The sequence below is a fragment of the Xenopus laevis genome, chromosome 4S, assembly GCF_017654675.1.
Source record: "Xenopus laevis strain J_2021 chromosome 4S, Xenopus_laevis_v10.1, whole genome shotgun sequence".
Taxonomy (NCBI): domain Eukaryota; kingdom Metazoa; phylum Chordata; class Amphibia; order Anura; family Pipidae; genus Xenopus; species Xenopus laevis.
Genome location: NC_054378.1, coordinates 101,570,943 through 101,595,324, shown reverse-complemented (window position 1 = coordinate 101,595,324; position 24,382 = coordinate 101,570,943). Strand labels below are relative to the sequence as shown.

Genomic DNA, 24,382 nt, shown 5'->3' with positions numbered 1-24,382 from the left:
GACTTCTACACAAGTCAGTCCCATTGCATGCTGGGTATTGTAGTCTCACATTAAACTTGGCAAATTGTTAAACAAAAACGACATTAGCCAACATGCATTGGGAGGCACAGGCTTGGCACATTAGGACAAGAAAAAACTTTGGCTGGTTTCAAAAATACAAATCAGGCCTCGAAAGTAGCCCCAACCAGTACATTGGCTACTTTGTACATTAAAAACCCGCCTGGGCTATAAATTAGTAGGCCAATTTGCCTTGAAACCCACCAACCTGGCAACCCTGAGCTGTACACACGCCCACTCCAGACTCAGCTCGTTGCTATGCGATACTACTACACCGCCTACCCGGCCACGTGCCTTTTCGGCTTAAAAGTGGCTGACGTCACTGCTTTTTCACGCCCACTTTGCATTTGTGGGCGGAGACTTCAGGCATTCGGTGACGTTTCTGGCTTCGGCTCTCCCACTGACGTCTCCATGCAAACAAGAGCCAGGCAGGAGTTAGGATAGAAGGCTAAAACGCATGCGCGGGTTAGCGGATCCGGAGACTTCTCCTCATAGCACCAATACGCCGCACCTCCGCGACTCATTCGGCGCAGCACCCCGCCCTGCTGTACCTGTAGGAGTACTTTCACAGTTGTCATCGGGGTCGTGCTGGATAAGGTAGGGATTTCACGGGAGCCTTCTATTCCGCCGACGGCGGCTTTGCTCTTTCTCTCATTTGTGATCATAGGAAAAGCCACTGAGCTGCGTACCCATTGGCTGTTTTTGGCACCAACCTCTTCCTTGCCTTATGTGGGGGTTCGGGGAGCTTAAGTACCCGCATTGTCTGGTGATAGGCTGGGGTCTGTGTGACGTCATCTGCTGTGTGTTGCCCTAGAAGCCCTGGCTTGTGTAGGTATTCTGTATTGGGGAAATCAACCTGTGGCTCTCCAGCTTTTAACAATGCTCTAACCCCTACTATATCTGGATGATCCCGTGGCCTTCTACCTTTATATGGACAACAAATGTCTTGGTACTTCTCACGTGATTTACATTGAATTCTGCAAAGTGCCATTGCCCCCCCCCTCCAAACATACCCTTGGTATGGCCTTACACCCCTCCCCCACACCCCCTCAAAACTATGAGAGTACCTCTGCCTTTTCTTGGGCCCCCTGTACAATCCAATTATAGGGTGGCCCACTATCATTGGATTGTACAGGAGCCCAAGAAAAGGGTCTAACTGGTCAAGCATCATCTGGAAGTAGCTAATACATAGTGAATAAAGTAGCCCCTTTTGTAAAATATAAGTCACAGATGAGTTCCTTGACCATATAAAAGCAACAAGGCCAAGTGCTTTTATACAGGGTATGGAACTCCAAGGTTACTTCTGATATCCTCTTATTTTCCAACAAGGGGTACTTTATTTATTACAATACACAAGTTTTAGTGAGTCATGTGACAAAAATGACATCACTACTCACCGTTTATAACAGATGACATCACTAGTCACTGTTTATAAGGATAGACTTTACAAGATATTCATGGCTTTTGTGTATTATATGTGTATATTTATGTATAAGAAAGTTCATACATCCGACATTTCTGTTATGTTTGTCCCCTTCAGAGCTGGACACATTCCGCATTTGAGGAGCAGATACATTTTCATTCTTTCATGGGTTCAGAAGACCAGGGAGATGATTTCAATGGTGATCATCTTGTAATCGTAACTGGCTGTTAACTCACAGAGGTAAGTCCTCCAGAGATGCAGAAACGGAGTGATTCCTAAGGGAAAACTAACCTGGGCATGGCAATTGGAAAAGGGACATGTGCTAATCATAAAGCAGCATAGTAGCTATGGAGCATATCTTTACCAAGTCAAGAGCCGCCCATGTGGGGGGTCATGTTGGCACATCTAGGAATGCCAGCTCAAGCATTGCTGTGTCTTAGATAATATAACTTCATTGTGTAGCACTTGGAACAAACTAAGATCGTGTTTATTTAAATTAGCACCAGTATATAAAGCCATTGTTTTACAGATCTGAATGGGGAGAACCACACAGGGTGGTCTAATGCTGATGTTTGTAGGCTGTAATAGGCTGCTGTCATCTACTAGTCACCAATTTAACATCAACTGGTAGATAACAATTGACCTTTTGGGCACCCCCTAATCTTATGTAGCTGCAAATTCTTTCAGGTTGTGGACAATCAGGCTCAAACAACTGCAAATACTGTGTTGCAAGTTTATTTAACACAACATGTTTCGAGCGGTGGCTCTTTTTCAAGTGTTTAGATCAGTGCACATTACACATGTTTTTCTTTTTTTTCCACCCTAATCTTATGTATATGTGACTGTGTGCACAAGTCCCTTGTTTATTTTATGTAAAGTGATACTGCAGAAAGTCTTTGAGATTGGCGCAAATTGTATTTTATATATATATATATATATATATATATATATATATATATATATATATATATATATATATATATATATATATATATTTGTATAGGTGCACTCCCCAAGTGTCTTCCAAGTGACAAATATGTAAAGTAAAAGGTAAAAACTGGCACACTCAGGGTTTGTTTGTTATGCAAAAAATAGAATAATATATAAATAAAATAGAATAAATAGAATCTATTTTTTTGCATAATCTTCAAATCCTGATTGTGCCAGTTTTACCTTTTGTATATATATATATACGGTATATACTGTATATAATATAGTATATGTGTGTGTGTCTTGTTTTAATTTGCTGATGGCTTTTCAGAGTTTGTGGAAGTTCTGGAACAATTTTCAGGAACAATTAGGTGCCATAGGTAAGCAATGAGCTGTTAGCCTGCAAAAGTGCAACTAGTATTTTGCAAAATCATATGCCTTAAATTATAGTGTCTCTGACAAGTTACACCGTTATCAGTGAAGGTATTATGTGAACTGTCACTTTGATAGGTAATTCTGGCTAATGAGAGAAGTGTGTTTGGCAAATTAGACAAAGCTAGGCTACTCTAGTTTTGTACAACACATCTGCTAAACTATATACAGACTTGTGCATCATACATCAGTCCCTATCCCAGTGGAGCTTACAATCTAAGGTCCTATCTCATTCTCACACAAACACACTTTGGTCAGAGTTAATGTAGTTAATTTATATTGCAGTGCTTTGATTCAGAAACTGTTTCTGTTTGAGAAAGGGTCAAAAGGGTTTTTAGGTTTTAAGCACACGGGCAGATTCGGGGAGACTTGGTCACCTGGTGACTAAACACCTCTTCTTCGGGAAGACAATCTCCCTGAACTGCCTTGCCTTCCGCCTACTAAAATGAAGAAACGCCTGCGGCAAAGCACTTGCGGCGCTTAGATTTCTGAAGTCACCTGAAGTTGCCCCACAAGTGCATTGCCTCAGGCGTTTTTTCATTTTAGCAGGGGAAGGCGGGATTGCCACCTGAAGAAGAGGCGATTAATCGCCAGGCGACTAATTCTCCCCGAATCTGCCGTGTGCTTAAAGCCTTAGCCAGCTACAATTATCGGCTACATATTTTCACATGTGTAACCTTAGAGAAATATTCAGAAATGTTTCTGTTTTTAATTTGTTTATTGTTTCCCAAAAGAGAAGCCATTCTGCATATTTATCAGTGCACACTTGCCATTATGATTCTGTGCTTATAGCTGCATGAATCTGTTTTTTTTTGGGGGGGTCATACTGGTGATCCAACAAAGGCTTCAAGGAACAGTAACACCAAACAATCAAAGTGTTTTAAAGTAATGAAAATATCATGTCATAATGTGTTTGCTTCAGAAACACTAGTAGTTCATATAAACAAGCTGCTGTGTAGCAATGGCGGAAATTGAAAATTGGCTATATGGCACATGTTAAATAGTGGATAACTGATCACATCATTATGTTCTACAGAGCTTATCTGCTAACTGCTGTGTAACCTGAGCCTTTTCTTCTTTGAATGGCTTCCCCCATTGCTACACAGCAGCTTATTTATATAAACAATAGTAGTGTTTCTGAAGCAAACACAGCAGTTGTACCAGTGCAGGGCAACACTGCATTATATTTTATTACGTTAAAACACTTTCATTTTTTGATGTTACTGTTCCTTTAATGCTGTCATGCATTTTATTTATGCTTTAAATTTTCCTGATCTGGTCATGACTGCTACCTCTTCAGCTGGCTATCTTTTACTGATTTGGTGGGCAGTATCAGGCTGGTCTGATTATTTGCCCCCTCAGGACAACCACCCATGAAGTTTGCAATAACATGCATATGTTGCTCTCGATCCAATGTGAAAATCAAACCTGTACGATCGACATCTGGGTAGGTCTGTCAGAGGACACCACACACGAGCAGAAAAGCTGCCAAATCGGTCTAAAGGGGCCAAATTGTTAGCTTAAATCTGCCCGTGTATAAACACATTTATATGCATAAGTTACAGATATATACACAAATGATGCTTCCCATGAAGAATAACCTGTGCTATTAATTTTTCTTTTGGACATATTTCTAAAAACGCAGTGATTGGAAACCTACCACAAACTTAAGCTTTTCTTCTGATATGTATACTCTGTCTTTCATAAGAAGATTCATAAGCATACATTGCCTATGCACATTTTGTTTCCCATTATATGTGTATGCCAGTGTGCTTTCTTGGCTAGTCCCTTAAGTACAGTTGGTTTGCCTTCTGTTGAAGTGTGGAAGATTCTCAATTAGGCTGTTGTCATTGAAGGATACAATGTCCCTGATTGCTGCAAATGCTTGTTTTTTTTTTTGTGGCACTGCACAGACAGACAACCTCCATTTTTAGAACCAGAGGTGTGACTCTTCTGTCAGTAAGTAGTTGGAGGGAAACATTACACCTCTGAGGTGCCGGGAATCTTACATTTAAAGTGATATTAACTCCCTTTCATATTTCCTTGTGAGTGTTAACAGAGGACATTATAGACAAATGGCAGGGGACCTTTTTACCCATAAAGAGGATCACCGTACCAGAGGCCTCCCCTTTAGACTAGAAGAAAAGAACTTTCATTTGAAGCAACGTAGAGGGTTCTTCACAGTCAGGACAGTGAGGTTGTGGAATGCACTGCCGGGTGATGTTGTGATGGCTGATTCAGTTAATGCCTTTAAGAATGGCTTGGATGATTTTTTGGACAGACATAGTATCAAAGGCTATTGTGATACTAAACTCTATAGTTAGTATAGATATGGGTATATAGAATTTTAATTAAAAGTAGGGAGGGGTGTGTGTATGGATGCTGGGTTTTCATTTGGAGGGGTTGAACTTGATGGACTTTGTCTTTTTTCAACCCAATTTAACTATGTAACTATGTAACAGGGGCGATCCATGGGCTGCTGCTGCCTGAGGCTGCAACACTGATGCCGCCCCCTCTCCCGCTCCATGCTTAAAAGTTTAGCGTCGGAACGGGTCAAAAGGGGCTGCATCGCTAGCGCAAGATCGCGTACTGCGCTTTCTGCACTAGCAGAGCCAAAGTTCCAGTTTAAAAACCGGAAATTCGGCTCTTAGTTACAGGTGGTGGCTTTTTGCCGCCCCTTGTAACTGGCTCACCTTACCTCATGGCAGGGAATGGCCCTGAGTGTTAATGTTTGTGTACATTGTGTTCCTGTGCTCTGTGTGCTGTTCCTATAGCCGTTTAACCAGGGGGTTGGAAGTTTATTGGCTAATTTTTTTTCACTCTTTATATACAATTATATTTTCTTTTGCTTTTTCCACAAACTTTCAAAAAGGTGCTACCGGCTTAGCTTGCTGTTTAAGGCTAGTGCCACACAGGGGCCAAAATCAGCCTGCTGAAATACACAGATTAATTTCAGCCCTACATGGGCAGTAACCTCCTCTCCATGTTGCATCCTGAACCATTGTGTTGGCTTCGGCACAAACACAGTGGATTTTTGCACTAAACTCGTAGTCTTCTGTTTCTTTGTTGAAATCAGGTGAGTGTTTCCACTGGAGCCAACACAATGGTTCCGGATGCGAAAATGAGAGGAGGCTACTGGCAGCGTAGGAGGAGGCTGATTTCAGGCTCCCGTGTAGCGCTAGCTTTAGTCTCTCTGATGCTGCCATTGTTATTCAGGCAGGTCACAACTTTCCTTATCATTTTTTTAGCTTTATAATCTCCTAATACAAAGCCAGAAGTGGCTAATGTAAGATTTCTCAGCCTGCTGATAAATATAGGCCAAGAATCACCCCCTGTGCTGCCACCTTCTTTTTCTCTGCCTGCACCCAGAACTATTAAGTATAGCTATTGGTATATATACCGTAGTTTATGTGAGTGTATGGAAGAGTCGGTGTTAGTGTATGCACATTGGTCTTCATTTGCAGTGGTTGAACTTGATGGACTTTGGTCTTCAACCTGATTTAACTTTGTAACTGCATTGGCCCAGGTGCAGGTACATGGGGCAGCTTTCAACACAGAAATGCATACCCACTCGTGCTGCCGCCGACAGCCTAAAGGTGTCCTTCAGGTCTGCTGCCAGGCAGATGGGGCAATAAAAGTATTTTCTGGAATTGAAATAACTACTTAGGCATTCTTGTTGATTTTGCAGAGTTATACCACTTAATGATACTTGCATTGGTTTCTATGCTTCCATGTAATGTGAATCTGAATGAAATGCTAATCAGCCCTGTAGCATCAGCTACTATGACAGATGTAACCCACTTGTTTTAATAATTTCTGATGCCCCCTAAAGCTGGTCATACATGTAAAGATCTTTTTTGGAACTTTTATACCCCCCTCGAGGTAGGCAATATCGGGCTGTGGGCAAGGACCACATCTAAGAGCCAATGTGTTCCTTGGCCCAACAGGATTTTTAAAACTGGCCGATCGACATCTGGATGATTTTTGGCCAGATTTCAGTTGGGGGCCCCTAAAGCTGGACATAAACATGCAAATATACCTTCACATTGGACGTTCTCCCGACCTGCCACTAACCATTCAGATCAATTAAAGTAGTAAAAGAACAGATCAGATGATGTTCTGCCCCTGACAGCAATTGTACGAAAGTTGTGTCTGACAAAAGCTGATGACAGTGTCCCACTGATACAATACATGCAGAGATATTATCGTTAACCGTCAGAAATTTTCTACAATCACCATGGCACGGAAATTTTCGGGACACTTCACACACGGTCCTAAAATCGTACGAAATGGAGATTCGTACGATCAGCTCTTTGCGTCTATGGCCAGCTTTAGATGGACCCCATATCTGGGCCAAAAAGCTGGTGACCTTGTCTCTCAGTAGCTTTTATTGGCCAATGTATGGCAAACAGCAGCTTGATTCTTTGGCAAGTTTAAAGGTATAGAACTTCTAAACTGCTGGGTTGGTATAGTACATTCAGTAAAAAAAATACATTATTTTCTCTCTTTTTTTTTTTTTTTTCTTTTTTTTTGAGAAATCCCAGAAAGAACTTTACATTGTACCAAATTGTCTCTGAGATCTTCGGATAAGACAGTGTTTACATTTTGCAGTTATTTGGTTTATTCTTTGTACCACTTCCAGGACTGCTAGTGACAAGTTGGCTGTTTATTTGCTATTACTTGATCACACCTGTCAGCAGATTCTTGAAAAGGCCTTTCAGTGGTTTTTTATTACCTGGCTGCTTCGGAGGTAATATGGAGCAAGTCTGGATAAGTTACACACGTTTGTGTAAGCACAAGGCAATCGGCTGTGACCAGGCTGGAAACAAAGTCTTTGTTTAGTTACAACAATTCAGTCTGAGTTTGGCTGCAATTTGTCTCACATCCCTGCTTTCTGGGAGGTTAATGGTATCACAATTGAACTAGGCAGGATGCTTTAAACCAGCTTTGTTGTTTTTATAGGTGAAAAGATATTCAAACGAAACATATTTGAGAGGCCAGCTGTGTGTTGCTTTGAACTGAGGAAGACAAAAAAAAAAATAACGGAAGTTTATTGTATACCTTTATCCCTATGAAGCTAGTGATTGATAAACAATTCACAGCAAGTTGTTGAAATGTCTTGTTAATAGCTTTAAATACCGTAGTTGTAAAGTAATAATCAGCAGCTCTTCCTTTCTCAGCAACTAATTGACTTTGGAAACAATATAGTTACTCATATCCTGTCAATACAGTACATTTATATATAATTTCATATAATTATATATTATTATATAATTATGTTTATAATTTATAACCGTTACATACATATTATATATGATGCAAATTCTCAATTATTCCTGTTGAATAAAGAGATGTTCTACCTGAATAGTGCTTTGCCCCAACAATGTTATATCTAGACATTTGTCACCCCCAACTGTTGTCTCACAAATAAATAATCCTCTCCCTCAATAGCCTTTTTCAACAAAGAATCTCCCTAAATGAATTCTTAAATTGGCCATTCACGGGTAGATCTGCTCGTTTAGCGAGGTTGCCAAACAAGCGGATCTTACAGAGATTTGCCCACCTTGAGTGAGCGATATTGGACTGATCTGATCGTGAGCCCTGGGGCCCAAAGATCGGATCAGAAGGCCAGGAATGCAGGCGGCGAGATCGAGGACCACATCAACCAACTGGTCCTCGATCCGATGAGAATTTTAAGCCTGCCCAATTTTCGCTCCGGTTAGGGTTAAACTTTTATTGGCCCATGTATGGTCACCTTTAGACCTGTATAATAAAAACTTAAGTCTTATGGTTGCTGAATTCTAAAATCCTCATTCTAGTCTGTATTATTCCTTAATTAATAGAAGTATATTTAGATATTATTCATTTTTTAACTTTGATACCAATGTCATCTTTTTAAGCCTTACTGATTCCTCCTACGGTTGCCACATGGCCTGGCCAGTAAAAATGATGCTTGATGCAAATGTTATTAATAAGAAAAAATGGCAAGAATATAGTAAAGCTGGTATTTTTTTCCAGAAAAGGTGGCAACCTACATCCTCCCCATATCACTGTGAGAGTTCTCACAGTGCATCATGGATTTTGTCTTGTTTTGATGTCCCATTTATGTGTGAGTGCAGAAAGTATTGCCTTTACCAGGTCACCAAGAGACAAGAGCCCCAAGGCTGTCACTAGTTTCATCTCGCAGAGGTCGACTGCTTCTGCAAGATACTCAAGAGTTGGTAAGAAGAACCTGCTGGTACTGTTTATAAATGGGCACCACTGTTGGCATCATTCTTCTGTGCATTGCTCCACTGGCGAAGATTTTTCTTCATCTGGTTTAATTCTTAATCGTTACTGGAAAGCCTCCCATTGTGGAAGCCTTGGGACTTGTTCAGACCTGCATTGCTTTACCATTTGCAGTGTAACTGAGTTTCAGTACTGTAAATTGGATTTGCCATCCTGGATTGGCACAGTGTCACGTTGCTCCCTTCAGGATGTGTTGGATCACATATTTTGTACTCATCCAACTTTAATAGGAGTCTGTAAGTGTGAATACTGGATCGATTGACGCAGTCAGAACTGACTGACATTAATAACACACAACTGCGATGGAAGGCTAAATGTGACTTTTTTTTTTATGCAGGGAACCATTAGACTGGAATTTTCTTTTTATATAATCCTTACAATAAAATGTGTATTCCACCGTTCTATAAATATTCCTCAACTTTCTATCTGGAAAGCAAAACCTTCATCCCCAGTTCTGTAATTTCCCTTGTTCAGTACAAAAACGCAGCTATGTTTGTTACAGAAATGTTTGTACACCCAAGTGTGTGCCGGTTACACTTTTTAACACTGATACTTAATTATGTACTGACATGTTGAAAGAGCTGTGGTGCCAAGGAAGGTTGGCTCTCACTCTGGTAACTTGTAGACTACAACAGAGTTTGTCTAATTGAAACGATATATAGTTATACATCAGAAATACAGGTAGAAACAGTAGAATTCTACCTGTATCTGCCGATTCAGCACTAACTGGCCAATGTTCAGGTGCTTTCAGAGGAGCCCGATCAAACTTTTCCGCCTGGGCCGACCGAAGAGCCGACCAATATCCAAGTCTTCTGCCATTATCGGTCGGCTCATCACCCGCAATACACGCACTGAATATCGTATGAAAATTAGTTTTGTAAGATATTTTCTGTGCATGTATGGCCACCTTAAGTCTTCCTAGTGCTATGACCGCTTAAATTGTCTTAGCCATGTCTGAGCTAACCCTGAAACATGCAACTGTCCTTTAAAGCGACTTAGTAAATACTTGTCTTTTAGTACCAGTACAACAGGTTTTGTAGCAGCGCACCGGCACCCGAAGGTGAGGAAGTGCGTAGCCACGTAACGCGTCAGACCTCAGACGCTAGATGTTTGATCGGATGAGAAAATAAAGTTATACCTTTTTAACCATAACCTCGTGTGGGCGATTCCTTCGGGTGCCGGTGTGCGCTACTACAAAACCTGTTGTGCTGTGAAAACGTCTCCTCTGTGACGGACTCGGGGCGGCTGCACCCAGGTCACCACGTGGACAGGGTAAGACTCTGCAAATATATTTACCTACTAATAACTTGATGTTTTTCGATGGGGAGCCCGATGGGACGTACGTTTGTGTAGAACTTCAGTGCAGGGTCCGGGGCTATCAGCACCCGGGCCACTAGCCTTAAACGGTGAGCGACGCCAAGGGTGGTATAAGTTCCCTGAAAGAGTTAAAATCCCTGCGCCTTGTAATTGATTGACTGCATAAATCTTATTAGAAGCGCTGAATTGACGAATTGTTTTTAGTACCAGTACTCTATGAACTAGTCGGTGAGAATTTGGCCATGGCAGTACCATTAGAACTTCTCATTTACAAGAGAAGGTCTGCAACTTGTCAAATTGACTCTTGTAAAAAGTATGGATAAAGGCATGGATTCACTTTATCCTAAGGTCATTCATTACCAGGCATGGTTAGCCCCAGACATGTTCTTCTGTTTATATTGTATAGATATGGGTAAAATCTTGTGCAGTTTGGTCAATGTGTGATTAAACTGTACAATTATATGGGCATGTTCTTCTGTGGGGTACAGTAATAATGCAACCGATACAGAATAAGCAACTCAGTTAATGTTAGACTATAAACAGCAGCATAGAAAAATACAAATGGTTATGATGCATAGAGTTATAAAGATTATTGTAATATCAAATCAGCAAAACAAGCTTTTAAAAAGGTTCTGGCACCCAGTGCAACTTTTAGAGGGTACTAATGTGGCGTACTTGCCCTTCAACAGAGGAACCCAGAAAGGTAGGCTTTTCAGTTATTGAAATCAGGGTGTAATCTCATGAATTTTGTCCATCCAGCAGCTTCTGTATTAAAAAAAAAATGCTTCCTGAAGGATCATCTTTTTACCTAGTGCTGTCTCTCTCTTAAACTGGAGTAGACTCAAGCCACCAATTCAAGTACATTCATTCCCTTTGTTTCCAGTGGAGGGAAATATAGGTGTACGGTATTATGAATTACAACTTCCTGAACCTCAACTGTTGTGTGTCTTGGATCTATGAAATGTAACCAAGCAGTCTCTTTTCTGGTATAAAAAGGTGGATGATTAACTTGTGAACTTCTGCCATGCATTTCTAACTATGTGAATGAATCAATTGGCCTCTTTGTTTTGGTTACCTAATGGCGTCTCCCACTTATATATGGTGAGTGAGAGAAGAGTGTTTGATGTTTCAGATTCTCCGAGATGTAGAATGGCAGGCACCTCAGGAATTCGGTGTGATATTAGAAAGAGAGTTAATGGAATGTGAAGGAGTCATTAGGCACTTGACTGACCAGCCTGGAATATAGTTCCTCTAGTAGACATCTCTTTGTGTATTGTCTGTATAGTATAGGTAGCTTTAACAAAAAAAATGTCTCTATGCGACTCTTCGAAAGGTGTCAAACATGTTTTTATCAGTAGAAGCGTACTTCCACCATAATTATACACCACACTGGGAGTCCATGTTGGGCTACATACCATTCCGCTTTCGTGCATCATGTGGGGTCAGAATGAATCAAGTCTTGGTGTTCTTATATACATTTTTAACTGTCCAAAAGTGCTTTTACAGGTTTATATTTGGTGGGCAGCATTTTGGCTGTCATGGCTTGCACTGCAGATATTTGCAAAGTGACTGTAGTGTCTTTGATGTATGTGGTAGAGAGACATGGTTTCAGACGCAAGGAGACTCAAAAGGGTCACAAAACTGGCAGTTAGGCAAAAAAGTTAAAAGGTTGAACTTGATGGACGTGTGTCCTTTTTCAACCTAACTTACTATGATACTATGTAAAAGCAGACCGTTGGTTTGGGTGGGTCATGCCAGTACTGGTGGACCTGTTGACTTAACCCAGACACCCCTCACCCTGCCAACCCCACCCATCGTGATTAGGCACTTGCCCCTATGAAGTGTCATCAGTGTGGTCAGGTCCCAGGTAAAAGTCAAAGTTGGGGGAGGGTGTATGTTTTGCTGTGGGGTTTTTTTTTCTCAAACTTGTGCATTGCTAGCACGTGATACAAAGAGAGGTGCTGTTTTGTCAGACTTATATGTCTGTGTCCGTGTTTAGTTTCATTGATGTTTGTAAAGCTGTTCTATGAACCAGATATATACATTGTACTAAAAAATATTTTAACAGTCAATAAAAATATTGTTGTTAAAAAAAACTGTTCTATGAAGATCTCATACTGATTAGCCGTTGCATTCATTCTGTGTATGTTTATCTGTGGGAACTGTAAAATAGGAGTGCTCTCCCATGCCTACAGCTGGCCAGATTTTTGCCTCATATCCGACAAACGATCGCACGTCGCAATCTTTCAACCCGCAACTTCAGATTAAATAAAGTACAGGTATGGCATCCGTTATCTGGAAACCCATTATCCAGAAAGCTCCGAATTACGGATTGACCATCTCACATAAACTCCATTATAATGAAATACCGGTAATCCAAATTTTTAAAAATGATTTCCCTTTTCTCTCTAATAATAAAACAGTAGCTTGTATTTGATATAAACTAATAAGATATAATTAAGCCTTATTGGAAACAAAACCTCTCTCTTGGGTTTATTTAACGTTTACATGATTTTCTAGTAAACCCCAGGTCCCGAGCATTCTGGATACCAGGTCCCATACTTGTAGTAAAAAAACAAATCAGACAATGTTCTGGCCTTGACAACAATTGTACAAATAGTGACAGTCACCCATTCTTATCATCAGGCAATACATGCAGAGATATTATAGTTAGCCGACAGAAATTTTTTAACCTGTCCGATCGACTGATCGTTGTGGTATGAAAAATGTCGGAACGATCGTACGAAAAAAAAATTCATACAAAACATATTTTTGCGTGACTTTATGTTTGCATCTGTGGCCAGCTTAAGATATAGGTTCTAGGGATTGCCAGTTGTTTCAATTCCGATGTATCAGTTGGATATAGTTAATATCACACATGAATACAGAAGACACACGCTGCCCTAGGCAATGCATAAAGTTAGACTGGGGTCAATCAGTATATTTTATTGCTACTGAAATAAATTCTCCATATATTTTTGTAAACTTATGCTACAAACCTTATGTTATGCTATGTTAAGGTTGCCATACATGCTACAATTATAATTTTTTCCCATGACTATTGATCTCTGACATGGGGCTAGACATATTGTCAGTTTCCCAGCTGGCCCAGTCATGTGACTTGTGCCTGCACTTTAGGATGGAACTACTTTCTGGCAGGCTGTTATTTCTCCTACTTAATGTAACTGAATCAGTCTCGGTGGGACTTGGCTTGTTCTTTAAGGGCTATTCCACACGGGGAGATAGCCACGCGTTTGCGTTCGCGGCGACAAAGCGCCGCGACCGGCGCAGGCGACAGTTTTGTATGGGCGCCTATGTAAAAACGCCTGTGCTAACCACACGAGGCGATGCGCTTTTCAACAGTCGCCTGAAAAAGCCTGGCGAGGCATTTTCAGGCGACTGTTGAAAAGCGCATCGCCTCGTGTGGTTAGCACAGGCGTTTTTACATAGGCGCCCATACAAAACTGTCGCCTGCGCCGGTCGCGGCGACTGGCGCGGCGCTTTGTCGCCGCGACCGCAAACGCGTGGCTATCTCCCCGTGTGGACTAGCCCTAAGAGCTACCAGGCAGCTATTATCTTGTGTCAGGGAGCTGCTATCTCATTACCTTCCCATTGTTCTGTTGTTAGACTGCTGGGGGGGGAGGGGTGATATCACTCCAACTTGCAGTACAGCAGTAAAGAGTGATTGAAGTTTATCAGAGCACAACTCACATGACTGGGGGCAGCTGGGAAATTAACAATATGTCTAGCCCCATGTCAGATTTCAAAACTGAATATAACAAAATCAGTTTGCTCTTCTGAAAAATGGATTTCAGTGCAGAATTCTGCTGGAGTAGCACTATTAACTGATGCCTTTTGAAAAAAACATGTTTTCCCATGACAGTATCCCTTTAAGTTTGCATACCTCCCAACATTTTGAAAATCGAAAGAGGGACAAAAAGATTTGGCGCGAGCAGCGCAGCAACATTTTGACCACGTAAATTTTATGACCACGCCCCCTAATTTTGTAAAATGAACACATTTCTGGGGTTTAAGGGTCAGGTTTTACAATTTTGCAAATGAAGGTGAATTGCCCTTTAGGGTCTGGCCTCACTGGCAGATTTGGCGAGATTAGTCGCCAGGCGACAAATCTTTGCAGCGATTAATCTCCCCGATCTGCTTCCCCCAGCTAAAATATAAATTGCCTGGGGGCAGGCACACGGAGCACTTTGTTTTTCGAAGTCGCCCAGAGTTTCCTCGTGAGGCAATTACGGCTGACTTCGGAAAACGATGCGTTCCGTGTGCCTGCCCCAGGCGATTTACATTTTAGCCAGCGGAAGGCAGATCAGGGAGATTAGTCTCCGCGAAGAAGAGGAGATTTGTCGCCTGGCGACTAATCTCCCAGAATCTGGCCGTGAGGCCAGACCCTTAAGCTGCAAATCACAGTTTCCCAAAGAGACCTGCTTATCTTAAATAGTTACAATAGTTTCTTTGCTTATCTTAAATTGTAACAAATGTATCTAAGTGTACCTGACATTCTGGGCTCTCCGCCAAAAGTCAATTTAAGTTTTAGAAACTGGCTATTCAGTGCAGTAACAATCCAGGACTGCAATGGGTAATGTGCCTTCTATATAAATAAAGGATGAAAACTAGGGCTAAAATGAAACCATGCAGGCCTAGACAAAAGGGAAAAAAAACAGTTAGCAGTTATATGTTATTAGTAAACATACAAATGCTTCTGTGGTTTAAATTCTCTTAATTCTGCTCCATATCAGATAATGAAATGTTGATATACAATATTGAACTCTGTTAGAAGACTTTGAACACAGGGACATACTCTTTAGGTGTAGTTCATTCTAGAGGGGCAGCCACACTTTAAACAGGCACTGAATGGGATTTATGTCTACATGACCCTACTGTAACTTGTTGTGTCTTGTATCAGGTACAGGCTGTGATTTAGCCCCTTCTCTTATTCTCAATCCTGTCTCATCTTTTCCATGTAAAGCCAGTTATACATAGAAGCAATTGCCATTGCAGAGGTCATGTTAACTTATAATAAAATTAGAAAGATACAAATATTCTGCTTTATCAGCTATTCAGACATAGTTCCACTAATTTTAAGGCCAGCAAACAAGTAATATCTTGGTATTCTCTCAAATTATCACCCTAACTGGCTTTTAGGCTGGATGTCCTGTAGTGAAGAACAGTGTGATCTGTGACTCTTGTTTACATTATAAATGTGCCCCTCGTCTCTTCTACGCTGGGAATGTGATATTCCTCCCCTGCCTTTTCTGATCCATTATTCTGTTGTGTGAGATTCGATCAGGAAATGGATTTGTGAGTGTGGGCGGCCATTGTAATTGGCTGATATTACACTGTACCTGTGGTTGGTTTCCAAGAACAATTGCTTGTTGGTTTCCAAGAACAATTCCTTATTGCTGACCCTGCGGAACTGAATACAGTGTTTTTATTTTATGTAAATACTGTTTGATTAATTTTTTTGCTTTGAATAAGGTGTGCTGTTTGGAACGATGGGCTATTTATGCCATTGTACACCTTTAAACAGGAAGACTTGAGTAGCCCGTATTGCCCATAATTCATCAGTTCCCATTCATCAGTGGAGGTTGGCAACTTTGTCTTAATGTGGGAATAGTCCTAGTTTGGCGGGGTTTGCTTGTCTATCTGTATTTATATGGGCTTTTCTCATTACAGTAACTTTTGTTTAGCTATAGTTTTGCTAACACAACATCTAACAACTTAGCAATGGTTATAAATACCAAATCTCCTTCTCGTAAAAAGATGTTTGTAGGGTGGGAACCTGCTTCAGTCGATTAAAGTGTAAATTGGTGTTTATTTGTAAATAAACAAGTGAATGGAGTAATACATAATGCAGACTGCAGATACCAAAAGAGAATGTGTGTTTCTGCTCGAGTAATTGTTTGTATTTTCTTGTTTTGACCCACAATTGTTTCACCCGACAATCCCAGATCAGTCTGACAAAGACCGGTGGCTTTTTCTTTAATTCCGCATGCTGTGTTCCATTGAAACGTCTAAAATCTGTCACAGCTGCCTGTTTATAGGGGGATGCTGCGAGAAAGCGTGGCCTCATTTCTGTGGCGCAATTGAATGCTTATGCATGTGTTTGTGTCCAAACCTTCCTTTAATGCATTCTGCAAAATACACTTTATTCTTTTCTTCCTTTGCACTGGCAAATATAGCTTAACAAATCTAGCACAAAACAACCTAAGAAAAAATAAAAGGTGCCTCAAAACTGTGTTCTTTATAAATAATTTGCATTTTAAAGCAACCTAGATATTTACTGGATTAACAGTGCATTACCGCTGCATTGGCAAACCTTACACAGATCTTCCCCCAGTCTAATCGAATGTCTGTTTTCTTTGTTTTCTTCTTTAGCCGCCATCTGCAGCATGTCTCCCTTGTTTGTGTGGCCACTCGCCTGTCACTATCTTCTTTTTCTACTCTATAAATAAAATCTAAAAAGAGACATGGTCTAACTGCCGTCATGTTAATATGCGGTCTAATAATATCTTCGCCTTAAAGCTTGCATTTTATTAAATATAATAGACCAAGACATGGTTTTTTCAAGTAACTTGCAGTCCTTTTCCTTTTTGATGTCATTAGATAATTGTAATATAAAAGGGATTTTGGAATTTTAGTTTAGACGCAAGCACTTAGAGCAGAAATTGGAAAAAAAACCCAGCAACAACAACACAAAACGCAGATAAACCCAATAGGCTGGTTCTGCTTCCGATAAGGATTAATTATATCTTGGTTTGAATCAAGTCCAAGGTGCTGTTTTATTATTACAGAGAAAAGGGAAATTATTTTTAAAAATGTAAATTATTTGAATAAAATAGAGTGTATGGGAGACGGCCTTTCCGTAATTCCGAACTTTCTGCATAACTGGTTTCCAGATAATGGATCCCATACCTGTACAATAAAATGACCCTTTTACAGTTTTATTTTACTTTATTACATATACATCACAATAGGAACAATACCACTGTTATAAAGAAGTGCAACATGGTCCACCATGCTTATAACTTGCAGTACCAATGACCATGGGCCAAACAATAATTTAATTGATGTCAATCACAAAATGCATTGGAAATAAGGAATAAGATGAGGAAAAAGGTACACAAAATAATTATAAATGATTCCCAGTGGCAGATTAGTGCAGGGTGATCGACTAGCATAGCAGGCAATAACATTATAACCACATATAATAACACACAGTATCTCCCAATACTGAATTAAAAAGCACTAATAGTGTTTCTATATTGAAGTGGGCATCTTTATTTAACATATCTTCTGGACAGATACAAAAGGGAAAAAATTAAAATGTTTAAATTATAAACATAAAAACTGGATAAATAGGCTGTACAAAATAAAAAAAATTCCAATATAGTTAAGCTGGCCATAGATGCAAAGATCTGATCGTTCGAACGTTCGTACTCATCGGACTTCCCCCATCTCCCGACCTGCCACTAACCATTCAGATCAAATAAAGTAGTAAAAGAACAGATCAGCCGATGTTCTGCCCCTACAGGAATCGTACGAAAGTTCTGTCTGACAAAGGCTAGTGACAGTCTCCCACTGAAGATCGTCAGATCGGCAATACACACAGGGATATTATCGGCAGCCGACAGAAATTTTCTAACCTGTCCGATCGTCTGAATGACCAATTGGCAGGGCACGACAGATGTGCGAATCGAGGATTCCCACGATCGAATCTTTGCTTCTATGGTCACCTTTAGTTAGGCAAAAATGTAATGTATAAAGGCTGGAGTGACTGGATGTCTAACATAATAGTCAGAACACTACTTCTTGGTTTTCAGCTCTTTTGGTTTCCAGACAGTAACCAATCAGTGACTTTGGGGGGGGCACATGGGCCATTTTTGGCTAACTATATTGAAAACATTTTTTTATTTTGCACAGCCCATCTATTTACCCAGTTTTTTTTTATTTTTACACTGAACTGTTCCTTTAATGCACCTCAAAAAAATGAAATGAGTCTTAGCATGCTTTCTTTGCATGCCCCAACCGTTTGCTTTAGAGGCATCCATGCAATCCTGTCTCAATAAATATGAAAATTTATTTGGGAACCACACCAAATCACTTTCCTTCCAAGGGCCTATCCATGGGCAGTTTTTGACATTATCATTGCCATTTCTTAGTGTTGCACATCTCATCCTGAAAGTATGATAATCTGCCATTTGCTGAATGTAATCCCCTGCATATTCGGTCTTGGAATTAAAATACTGTTATTGTAATGAACGTCCTTGCCATTATACAAATCCTGCAATCCTGTTCTCCAGCACATTAAAAGCCTCAGATATATCTCAGAAGGATTAATTAATAGAATGTAGAAAGACTCCTCTGAGAATCCCTCCCGTAATCGCTGAAGAGTAAATGACCTTTCTAGATCATTGATTATTTCAGAAATGCTGCTCTAGTAATTTTCCCTCTGTAATACTAGTTTAATGTTAATCATTACACAGAAGGGTGTGTCAGCGGCGGCTTTGCAGGCAGCGCAACGCTTCGCCAGGCGAAATTGCGCTCAGACAACGCTAATTTACTAACATGCAAAGTTGCGTCCAGGGCGCTGAACGCTGGCGAAGTTTCAGTAGCGTTAATTAGGAATGCAGAGCGAAGTTGCGTTGGCTCATTTGCATACGACTGTAAGTTAAAGTTGAATGGACATTTATGTTGCAGCAAATACATTACACTACACAAGCCCAGGGAAGCTTAATAAAATAAAGTTGTTATAATGCTAACTATATATGGTAACTGTATATGGTTAAAAACTTTTTTTTTTTTTTATGAACTGAACTAATGTGTGATGAACTGGGCCTTCAAAGTTGTCCACAGCAGCTGCCCTTGTTAGGCCATTGTTAGGCCATCCTTCCCCTGCCAGTGGCACTGCACATGCTCTGTATGCAGCATTTGATAAGCTAGGTTTAGGGGTCATCCAATATCATCATGCAGAAAATGTGGTTACACCTGTCATAGAAGCTGCTGCTTCTGACATGGCTTATTTGTTGCATAATACCCTGCTCTCTGAGCTGCAGTATAATGTGACAGAATCTTTAATAAGCTTTGAATTATTGAATTATAAATTTAAAATTTGTAATGAATATGCACCATACTGAGTGCTCCACAAAAAATGTGGCCATATGCAGAACTGAAGGCAAACCCTTATTTGTTTTTTTAAGATAAAAAAAATTGCACCATCTCATTAAATTGTTATTTTTCTTATATATGAAATACTAGCATCTTAAAGGGATCCTGTAATCGGAAAACATGTTTTTTTTTTTTTTTTTCAAAATGCATCAGTTAATAGTGCTGCTCCAGCAGAATTCTACACTGAAATCCATTTCTCAAAAGAGCAAACAGATTTTTTTATATTCAATTTTGAAATCTGACATGGGGCTAGATATTTTGTCAATTTCCCAGCTGCCCCCAGTCATGTGACTTGTGCCTGCACTTTAGGAGAGAAATGCTTTCTGGCAGGCTGCTGTTTTTCCTTCTCAATGTAACTGAATGTATCTCAGTGGGACATGGGTTTTTACTATTGAGTGTTGTTCTTAGATCTACCAGGCAGCTGTTATCTTGTGTTAGGGAGCTGCTATCTGGTTACCTTCCCATTGTTCTTTTGTTTGGCTGCTGGGGGGAAAAAGCGAGGGGGTGATATCACTCTAACTTGCAGTACAGCAGTAAAGAGTGATTGAAGTTTATCAGAGCACAAGTCACATGACTTGGGGAAGCTGGGAAATTGACAAAATGTCTAGCCCCATGTCAGATTTCAAAATTGAATATAAAAAAATCTGTTTGCTCTTTTGAGAAAGGGATTTCAGTGCAAATTCTGCTGGAGCATCACTATTAACTGATTCATTTTGCTAAAAAAATTTTTTTCCCATGACAGTATCCCTTTAAATGAACCGTTCATTGTAAAAATGTAAAAAAATGGGTAAGTAGATAGGTTGTGCAAAATAAAAAAAATTTTTGTTAATATAGTTAGCCAAAAATGTAATCTATAACAGAACAAAATTTCTTGCTTTTCAGCACTCCGACTCCCAAATGGGGGAATGGGACATAACTGTTCAGTGAGTTTGCAATTAATTCTCAGCATTCAGCTCAGATTAAAAAGCAAGTGTTATGGCCCATATGCCCCCCCCCCTCAAGTCACTGATTGGTTACTGCATGGTAACCAATCAGTGGAAACCAAGAGAGCTGAAAAGCAGGAAGTAGTGTTCTGGCCATTATGTTAGACATTCAGTCACTCCAGCCTTTATACATTACATTTTTGGCTAACTAACTATATTAGAAACATTTTTTATTTTGCACAGCCTATCTATTTACCCAGCTTTATTTTTATACTGAACAATTCCTTTAAAACTCCTTTGTGTTATATCAAGGGGAAAATAACTAAAATCTGATTATTAAAGCTTTAAAAATAATTCTATAATTAATGTTGGCATGAATGTTGAAAATACACCTTTCACTTGAATACACCTTTTCTCTTGAAGCTCACCAGGATTTAGTTACCAAAAAATTTTTTTTAATTGATTATGGAAAGTTCCAGTTTGGGAAAATTCGAATTACAGATCTAATTTTTGTTTTTGGCTGTGATTTATTTACTTCTTTTAGAATTGTAGGTAAAATGCAATATTCAATTTTAATATGTTTACTAAACTAGATTCAAACTTCCTCCAAAATTCATAAAGATTTGGATGAATTCCAAAATGAAACCTGGATTCGGATCATTACTAAATTGTGTGTATACTGTAGTGTCAGTTATGTGTCAAGATTAGTCGCCCATGGTAGTGAAGATTTATTGCGGGAAACCAATCTCCTTTTTTGTCTGTATCCTAAGGCTACTGTACCCTGGCTAATAATAATATTTGAATACTGCACTTAAAATTCCTTTTAATTTTCCTTTCTAATATTTTTCTTTACAGGCTGCCATGGCAGTGTCCAACTTGGGTGAACTATCACAACAGGAGGCAAGCATGGACTCCAGGGATCCATCTGCCACCATTACTGGCACAGTAACTACTTCCGGTCCAAACTTCTCAAAAGCCCTGGAGGAACAACCTTTCACCTTAGAACAACCCACGTTCCTTATGACAACTACTGCTCAAGCCATCTCAGGTTTCTTTGTCTGGACTGCCCTGCTTATCACCTGCCACCAGGTAAGAATGCCTTCTCCCGATACGGTGTGTGATCTCTAACCGTGCAGTGAAAACAGGGCAGAGGCTACAAATGGCACTTTTATCACATGTAAGGAACCCTTTAGTAGTGCTAATAATCATAACATAATACTTCTTTTTATAGGAACAGGATTATATGGCTTGTAGCTCACTGTACTAAGTGGTTAATCACCTATCATATGTATCAACTCTCAGGCAGTTTGTGAATTCCACCTGCTCTCTCCATCAGTCAGCAATTTGGAATGTACAAGCAGCATGCTTGGGTTGCTTGCAGAAGATACATTTTGGGTTGAGGAAAAGTATTAATAAATCTTCTTAAGGGAGTTGTTCACCTTCAAACACTTTTTACAGTTCTTTTGGTTTCAGATTGTTCACCAGAATAAAAACTTTTTCCTACCGTTTTTCTAATATTGAAGTGTAAAGTTGAATTTTTCACTTTTTAAATCCGCTCTGGGAGGGGGGGTCGCTGACTCTGAACTGTTTTAAATTGATACATTTAGTTGATACATTTGTTATCTTTATCCGTGATATCTGTGTTTTATTAAACACAGCTGTTAGACGATACAATAGTTGCCAATATTCCACAGATACTGCTGAGAAATGTATCAACTAAATGTAGGAAATTGTAACAGTTCAGATGCTCCTGGATCACTGAGCTGCCAGAATGAAACACTAGAGACAATAACATTAAACTTTAGGGGTCTGGCCACACGGGCAGATTCGGGGAGATTAGTCGCCAGGTGACAAATCTCTTTTTCGCGGCGACCAATCTCCCCGATCTGAAAATCACCTGTGGGCAGGCACTCGGAGCGTTTTGTTTTCCAAAGTCGCCCGAAGTTTCCTCGTGAGGCAATTATAGGCGACTAGTCGCCGCGAAGAAGAGGAGATTTGTCGCCTGGTGACTAATCTCCCCGAATCTGCCGTGTGGCCAGACCCTTAAACTTAAATTTTGAGAAAACAATGAAATATGGAAAGCAATTAAAAAGGTCTTTGTTTCTTGTGAACAATCTAAAAACAACCGAACGGAAAAAAAGTGTTTGGAAGGTGAACAACCCCTTTAACCAGGGGCAGGGTCACCATTAGGGGAGAGAGGCAATGCTATCAAGTGTTTGGTCAAAGAAAGATGGTTGGGAAAGGTTTGACTCTACCAATAAAATGTGCAGGGTTTGGTTGGCTTGAGGGTAAGGTTTGGCACATCAGGCAAGTTGGGGCAAGGCCAAGCAGGCATAATGGGACTAGTGATTCATTATAACAGTTGTGACCTAGGATTCTTGTTGTTTATTTATTTTTTTGCTTGGACTAAAAGGGAAAAAGAAAGGGAATCATCGTTTTTATCCAGTGGATTTTTTTTTTTGCAATAAACCGTTTATCTGATCACATCTTCATTCAAATGTTGTTTATTGTGTTGCCTTTGCTGAATTTACCTCTGTATAATGAATTTCAGACAGGTGCATCCCAGTATCATGTAACCCATGTCTGTCACTTTAGCAACACAATAGGTCTTCAGCAACAGGTGTTCTTGTGTTATACCACATTCACTGCTGAAATCTGTTCTATTTATTTTAGTATTAAACAGCATGACCTGCCATAGTGGATCTCTCCACTTCATTCAGTTATTTCCATGTTGCATAAATTGTCTGCTGCCCCTAATGCCGTGTTTTGAAGCAGTGCAGCCTGCTCTTTGCTCTGTTTTCCTAACTGTAAAAATTAAGATTTGTTTTAACCATACTTGGAAAACCAGTGATCTATGCCATGAGATAAAATGTAGCAGAAAATGAAGAACTGTTTTTGTATGGTATGCTTGCCATGTCAGAGGGCTGTGGCACACGAGGGGGTGTTAGGATCAGTACTAGTACTCGTAGCAGTTATCAAAACACCAGCTGCTTGCCATTTAATGCTTCCCACTGACAGGAATAGGAGCAGAGAATTAGACTTAACTCCTATTTTTACCTTTTACTTGAGGTAGGAAAAGATTTAGAATAATTTGTTTTTTTTTTAATGAAAATGGTCGATTGTTTAAAAACATTAATATGACCGCTTACATCTATTGTTATTAGGATAAACGGAAACTCCTTCGGTGGGATTCCCTCCTAAACTGCACCACACATGATCCCAAATACTGTATATGTATGTATGTATGTATATATGTATGTATAACATTATTTGTAAAGCTCTATATATATATATATATATATATATATATATATATATATATATATATATATATATATATATATATATATATATATATATATATATATAATATATCTCTATATATATCTCTATCTCTATATATATATATATATATATATATATATATCTCTATATATATATATAATATATCTCTATATATATCTCTATATATATATATATATATATATCTCTATATATATATATATCTATATATATATATATATATATATATATATATATCTCTATATATATATATATATATATCTCTATATATATATATATATATATATATATATCTCTATATATATATATATATATATATATATATCTCTATATATATATATATATATATATATATATATATATATATATATCTATATATATATATATATATATATATATATATCTCTATATATATATATATATATATATATATATCTCTATATATATATATATATATATATATATATATATATATATATCTCTATATATATATATATATATATCTCTATATATATATATATATATA

General features: G+C 39.2%; 1 protein-coding gene across 4 annotated transcripts in view; it reads left to right on the top strand.

The window, feature by feature from the left end:
• Positions 1 to 395: 395 nt before the first annotated feature.
• tmem184b.S (transmembrane protein 184B S homeolog) overlaps positions 396 to 24,382 on the top strand; it is a 47,716-nt gene continuing 23,729 nt past the window's right edge. The window contains exons 1-4 of one of the 4 annotated variants that reach the window (XM_041561653.1): positions 396 to 654; positions 1,598 to 1,720; positions 8,981 to 9,063; positions 21,409 to 21,642. In XM_041561653.1, the coding sequence (XP_041417587.1) occupies positions 21,415 to 21,642 (228 nt within the window). In that variant the 5' untranslated portion in view covers positions 396 to 654; positions 1,598 to 1,720; positions 8,981 to 9,063; positions 21,409 to 21,414. Of the gene's footprint in view, positions 655 to 863; positions 886 to 1,597; positions 1,721 to 8,980; positions 9,064 to 21,408; positions 21,643 to 24,382 lie in introns of those variants that run through there. The other 3 variants (XM_018261253.2, XM_018261255.2, XM_018261254.2) reach the window with 3 other exon arrangements.